The 7,241-nt window shown below is 34.2% G+C and overlaps 1 protein-coding gene across 1 annotated transcript; it reads left to right on the plus strand.

Annotated features, from left to right (window-relative positions):
• Window positions 1–5,261: 5,261 nt before the first annotated feature.
• LOC113335822 (protein ENHANCED PSEUDOMONAS SUSCEPTIBILTY 1-like) lies at window positions 5,262–6,994 on the plus strand. The gene has a single exon (XM_026581861.1). It carries the CDS (start codon window positions 5,373–5,375, stop codon window positions 6,834–6,836), a length of 1,464 nt encoding a protein of 487 aa, XP_026437646.1. The 5' UTR covers window positions 5,262–5,372; the 3' UTR covers window positions 6,837–6,994.
• The last annotated feature ends 247 nt before the right edge of the window (window positions 6,995–7,241 follow it).

Consider the following 7,241-nt stretch of genomic DNA (forward strand, 5'->3'; position numbering starts at 1 on the left):
AGACTCATCTATTATGGTTGCAAAATTTAGTTTGCCCGTTTATAGTTATATATCTAGCATATATATTATATCTATGCAATAATGGCTGGTAATATGTACATACGTGCATATTCTTCTCATCTATTATTTTTTTTATGTTTTAATGAAGTCGTTCTTTCTTTTTTGAAATTCTTGATGATATTTTCAGCGTGTGGATGACCAAGGGTATAACTTAAGTTGTTTGATGCTAAGTTTTTGTATGTTAATCGGATCATCTACGGATATGGCGGTTAGTCGGGATGTTTTTCCTTTCCCTGGTATATGCTTAATTAGTTGTTTGTTCAATGTTTTGTATCATCTATGTTTGTTCGAAATTTAATTAATTATGAAAAAAAATGGAACTACAGTATTGGTTAAGTTTGCAGAGGGGCATGTATTTGGGTTCGTAAAGTGCCACATTTGCATACTCGTGATTGACTTTTGGAGGGAGGCAGTGTGCGTGGTCTTTTTGTTCTTCCCTTCCACTCATAAGAAAATCCATCATTTTCTTTTGAAAATAAGAATTGTAGCTGTATTTTTTTTTTTGTGCTTTACTCTAATTAGATTGAAAAACAAAAAGACCACCCATATAATTGTTACCCCCACCAAAAATAAAATAAAAAAAAAAAGCACTTGAGACGCCACAACCAAATACAAGAACAAAATGCAAGTCCACAAATTAACCCTAGACATGAGAAAAAATTCACATTAAATTTGTACAATGTTAGTCTCCTTGTGATTATCTGCAAGATTATTAGAAATATGTTGCCCCTATTTCTTTGAAGAGGGAATCATTCTCATTGCAGAGAGAGATTCTATCAGGCCTGCAACAGAAACCTTATTAGAATATTTTATAGTTTTTGATGTAATAATTGCAATTACACTTTCGGTTGGTATTAAAAGAAAATACAAAATTTCTTTCGAGGGTTTACAAAAGGGTATCCTATACAGATAAAAATAATACAACATCATTAGGAGTAAAAATCACCAGAAAATAAAATTTGCAGAGAAAAAAAAAATACAAAACAGACGGCTAAAGGATTTTCAACCCCACAAATTAGGAAAGCTGTTTCGTCCACTTTATCAGGAAAAATGAACAAGTTGCATTTTTTGAGTAAGATGGAATAAGTATAGATTTTTGGACGTCTAGAAGATACTCAAAATTGGAAAAAATAGTCCAACTAATAGATATAACTTCAAAAATAATATTTACTTATTTAGTTATGGAAATAAAATATTACATAAATTAGGTAAACTCTGATTTTTATAGCCTGAACTTATGTAATCCAAAGTACACAATATGGGAAAAAGAACAGCTAACCAAAAATAAAAAAATATCAAATATATTTAGATATTGATTAGTATTCTTTTCAAAACAAAATCTTTTTATTTATAGGAAGTGTCTTTATATAAATTATTAGAGCGTAATCCAAGCAGCATCTTCAATGCCGCTTCTCACTTCCCATAAATAAAAATAATTTATATAAAGAATCTAGTGATTTGCACGTATCCTTGAAACCTTGGCGCTGCAAATATCAATCTAATGGGATTCTTAATATATTTTCGCGCATGGTACTCTTTCTGTTTTGTGCCGGTTCTCGCTTTACTTTTTTTTTTGTATTTTCTTTTACGGTTTTGTCATCTATTTTTATTTTTGAAGCAATTTTTTTTGTCATCTGATGTTTGTTACTATTTTTTTAGCAGGTATCACTCAAAAATGTAATCGATTGCTTCTTCTTTTTTTTCTCTCCAGCTGGTGTTGCTTCTTTTTTTGCCCGCTGCTGCTATCGGGTATTAATCTATTAGAAATATCTTGATTTATGTTGATTTTTTTAAGCTTTTTGGTTTTTCTCATTCCACTATACGTTTATTTTTTTTTTGAAATCTACTGCAAATCAATTCAAGAATTTAGCGTTGTTTTGTAGAATGAAAATAGAAGAAAACTTTGCTTCGCTGGTGGTGTGGACAGAAGCGAGCAAGTAGCGTGTAGCTGGTGATAGTAGTTTGTGAAGGAGGGATGGTGATAAAACTGATATTAGGTGGTAGCAGACCCAGAGGCTACAAATGATGTAGGAGGTATAACAACTGGTGGTGCGTAAGAACATGTGATTTTATCAACGATCCGTAAATATTTTGACTTTTTATGGGGGGTTTATTCGTGACTATTATGCGAGATTTGCATTGGTAAAAAGTGCACTCGACAAGTTGAAAGAGTATTAGTTGTTCGGATGATCCATTGTTATATGTTATTGAGGTATGTAAAACAAAAAGGAAAAAAGTCTTTGTGAATTTTATGATGATCGCTGAATATGAGTTTTGATTAGTTTCTTCGCTGGACTAGATTAGGAATATTAATCAACTACTAAACAATAGTTCATAGGAGTCTTTAGGGTAGAGTTGTGTAGAAGAATACGGTGTCTTGCAGTGTGTGTAATTGTATAATATGAATTTACTTTATTTCAGAAATGTGGCGGTTCTCAAATCAAGCAACGATACGAGGTATAGATTGGATCTATTCAGAGAAAATCTGTGAGATATTCAGAGAAAATCTGCAATGAAAATAACTATCCGACTTACATTGGCATTTCAAATACAGCTATGGAACCATCAGAATCAAAAATCACCACCATCAGAAAGATTGATTTACAAGATGGATATACCAAAACTATTGTCCATCAACACATTCGTGAAAATTCCGGGTCTGTAGACCGTATTATTCTTCAAGCAGCGACCTATAGGAATGAGAATCATGAATAGAAGGTTAAAGTGATTTAGGTACTTAATTAGAGATTTTCTTTTGTTTTCTCTTAGGAATGAGTTTTGCTTTTATTTTTTATCTGGAATAGATTTTCTTAAATGGGATTTTTAGAAATCACAAACAATTCCAACTTTGTTATGGTTTCCCTTTTTGTAAATATTATAGTTCTTATAGTTTTGCTCTTATGCTACCATTTTCAGAACAGAGAATAAATTATTTTACTTGAAACGTTATTGTGAAGTAGTTTTTCGTGTAATAAAAGATATTCTCTGTTATTATGGACTGAATTGACCCTTAATTTATTAGTTTTGTCCAGAATATTTACAAACTGATAGTAGGGTAATCAATCTTCCCATCATCCTTTACATGGTGTGGGATAATTACCACATGAATTTAGATCTTTACTGCCGTAAATTTCAAGTAGTAAATTAATTTAAATAGCTATATACTAGATTAGGGTAAAATAAATCATGTGTAAATCGGTATCTTTCATACCCTAAATAAAGAACTTTTAATTGGGGGATATAGGAAAAAGACAAAATAAGGATCCAAATATCAAATCAGAGTCACCCCTTATCTAATTATTTTTTTAATTCCTAATATAACCCTCATTAATCATGTTTAATGGTTAACTATAATTAGTTAAGTTAATAAGTTCGTTTGATGATGATTAGTATAAATCATTAGCGTTTAATTTGTTGATCCAACAACATTAAATCAAGATATTTATGATCATGAAGGTTTATGTGAAGAACCAACCCAAGAAAGTAAACAAGTTGAACATACAAGTACTCCAATTACCCATGTATATGTATTTATGTATTGAAATTTGATTTTTTCATTGAATCCGCCATTGTTACGCCTGAAAAACTCAGTGCCAGCATGGTAAAAGTATTATCGAGCATGCCGGTAATGGTTCCGGCATGGTCGATTCCCAAAATGAACCAGGTTTGATGACAAAAACATACATAAAAAAATTATCTGAAATAACAAGTTCCGGCATGGTATTCATCCTGAATAACCGTGCCGGAACTCAGTACCGGCATGGTCTTCATCTTGAATAACCATGTCGGAACTTGTTATTTCAGAAAAAAAAAATTATGTATGTTTTTGTCCTCAAACCGGCATGGTTCATTTGGAAATCGACCATGCCGGAACCACTACCGGCATGGTCTTCATCACTTTCGGCGTGGTCTTCATCACTTCCGAATGTTAAAAAAAAAATCGTTTTCAAAGTGAGGAGCTGGTAGAGAAGGAGAAGAGAATTTGAAAGGGAGTGGAGAAAATCTAAAAAAAAGGGAGTGGGGAATATTTAGGTTTCAAAGCCCTAATCCTAAAAGAGATTAATAATATGTGAAGATGGAAATGGGGGATATGTTTTTGTTTTTTGATTTTAGGTTTTTTAATTTTTATTTTGAGGGAAGGGTGCTTTAGTATTTTCGCCCCCAAAAATCACCCGTTAACAGACACCTTTGGTTGGGGGAAGTAATGCATATCCCCCAATTGTTTTTTATATCCCCCAATTGCACGTTCTAAATAAACCACGTCTGTTTAGAAACTCTAAATAAACACGAAAGATATCTTTTTCGTGTAACGAAGATATCTTTAGAATTTAACCAAAATTTAGATAAAATATGGAAACAAAATATGGAAAAAAAAAACATTAAACCCGAATTATCCTATGTATATAAAAACCAAGTGTAAGCGATCTTTAGCCCAAAAAAAAATAATACGATAAAGCTAGAAGAGCTTCGTAATATATATACAAGTACGAGTTTCACTACCTACACGCGTAATCAAAGTGAACAATAAAAAATGGCAGAAAACACCAAATTCACAAAAAGAAGAACATAGAAGACTTGCGGAACAGTATGAAAAGGCAAAGTATACTTATCTCTACCTTGAAGAGCTTCACATCGAAAAAAAAAAAGAAGAAGAAGAGACGTACAGTGACAACAAAGAAACCATAGGCAAAAGGGGTGTGAATCTTCGATTTGATACGAATGGTATGCTTTTATTCAATTAACCAAAAGAAGTTTAATCCCACCCAAATGGTTTAAATTTACCTTGCTTCCTATTTTGAATCAATTCTTTGTTATTTGCAGAGCTAAAAATAAAATAATTTATTTTACTATCAAGAATTTTGAATTGTGCTTTAAAGTTTGTTTTTTTTAATAATAGATTATAATAAAGATAACTATGATCCGAACTTATGTAATTTTGTTTATTTTATTTTCTTGCATAATTTAATTTTGTAATATATTCTCTATATAAAAAGAGCATCAAATATTGCATAAACAATAAACAAATCCGGTGAGAAACTAGTTATTATAACAAAAATTCTAAACAGACGGCGTGAAAAACAATAACAAAACCGTGTCTCTCACAAAATTCTCAATAATGATGACCCTGCTAATTCCCTGATATGCGGGACCCGCCACATGTGAGGGGCGTTTCTGCATAGTTCTTTCACACGGTATATGCAGAACTATACTGTTATTATTATAAATATAGATAACCATCAAAGTAGTCAAATAGGTTGATTTGTTAGTACCTTGACTTGAATTTAGAGATCAGATCAATCAGATCCATCAAAATGACGAGTTCAGAGACAACATCAGTCGTTCAATGCCTTTCCAGATGCGCAATCAAACCCTACTACCTTCATATTTTGAAACAAACACAGCAGAAGCAGCAGCAACGACAACAAAAAAGATGCAATTTAACTCCATGGGATCTTTCTTTTCTCTCTGCACATTACATGCATTTTGGTCTTCTGTTTTCCAAGAGACCGCCATCATCAGCTGCCGGTGATCACCGGAATCTCGTTTCCATGACGGACGTAATTGATCAACTAAAGCACTCTCTTTCTAGAACACTTGCACACTTCTATCCTCTTTCCGGACGTTTAGTAACCAATAAACAAGATGATCCACCTTCATACTGTGTTTCATTAGATTGCAAGTCTGATCAAGGAGTAGAATTCATCCATGCTTCAGCCGCTCTCGTGACCTTAAATGACATCCTTTCTCCAATTTATATACCACCATTCATTAAGTCATTCTTTGCCGCGTACGACAGTGGAGATATGACTACGATAAATCATGATGGTCATACCGTTCCATTGCTCGGGGTCCAAGTAACTGAACTTGTAGACGGTATTTTCGTTTCTGCCTCTTTTAACCATGTTGTTGGTGATGGAAACTCTTTTTGGCATTTCTTTAATTCATGGGCAGAAATCTCTAGAACGGGGATGAGAAATGAAGTCAACTGCATCTCACGTCCACCTATCATTGACCGCTGGTTTTTGAAGAAAAGCCAAGAGGAGGTGGGTGATGATGATGATGATATCATCAACCTTCCTTTCTCTCATCATGATGAGTTTATCGGGAGATATCCACCGCTGTCCGATCTTGTGGAGAGGATCTTCCATTTCTCGGCCGAGTCTTTGTCACGGCTAAAAGCCCAGGCAAACAGTGAGCATCATCGTCCACATGAAGTATCTTCATTCCAGGCCTTGGTTGCACTAGTTTGGAGATCAATCACACGGGCTCGTTGTCTACACCCAGAACAAGAAACAACTTGTAAGCTAGCGATTGATGATAGATGGAGACTAAATCCCCCTTTGTCCAAGGAGTATTTTGGATGCTACATCGACATATTGACGACCGCTAAAACCAAGACAAGGGAGCTGCTTAATCACGACCTTGGTTGGGCAGGTTGGACTCTGCACAAGGCTGTAGTTGGTCGCACTGATCAAAATGTTAGGAAGTGGTTGAGTGACTGGATAAAAGAACCTAAGATTTTTCAAACTAGACCCAATAATGATCAGGCATGTATTCTAGTGGGAGGGTCACCAAGATTCGATACTTATGGATGCGATTTTGGCTGGGGTAAGCCTTTGACGGTTCGTAGCGGATGGCCTTTTAAGTTCAATGGGAATGTGTTGACATATCCAGGTCGGGCCGGTGGAGGGAGCACAGATGTCGAGATCTGTCTTTCGTCAACAGCCATGTCTGCACTTGAATGTGACGGGGAATTTATGAGCGCGGTTCGTTAAGACGAGAAATCGTGTTCACAGACGCTGAAAATGAATTAAAAGTTGGGTTTGCTAATGTAATATTTTCCAAATGTCATCCTGTTTTAATCTTAATTCTTGGGTAGTTTATTTTGTTCTTATCAAAAAATAAATAAAGCCGTGTGTTTTACATTATAAAAGAGCCGTGTGCTTGTGTCTAATTGGAGTCTAGGTTGTTTGGCTCAAGCTAGTACGATCAATCAAGATATGAAACAGAAATAAAATCAAAGTAAATCAAGTGGTTCGATCAAGATGATATACATCCACTTGCAAAGACAACAAAATGATTCTACTGTGATCAAACAAGATTACAAGGTTTTAAATCCATCTCCTCTCAAGAACTTTAACCTCCTTTTGCTGTCTCATACTTTCATCACAAAAGTTTTT

The sequence above is a fragment of the Papaver somniferum genome, unplaced genomic scaffold, assembly GCF_003573695.1.
Source record: "Papaver somniferum cultivar HN1 unplaced genomic scaffold, ASM357369v1 unplaced-scaffold_15, whole genome shotgun sequence".
Taxonomy (NCBI): domain Eukaryota; kingdom Viridiplantae; phylum Streptophyta; class Magnoliopsida; order Ranunculales; family Papaveraceae; genus Papaver; species Papaver somniferum.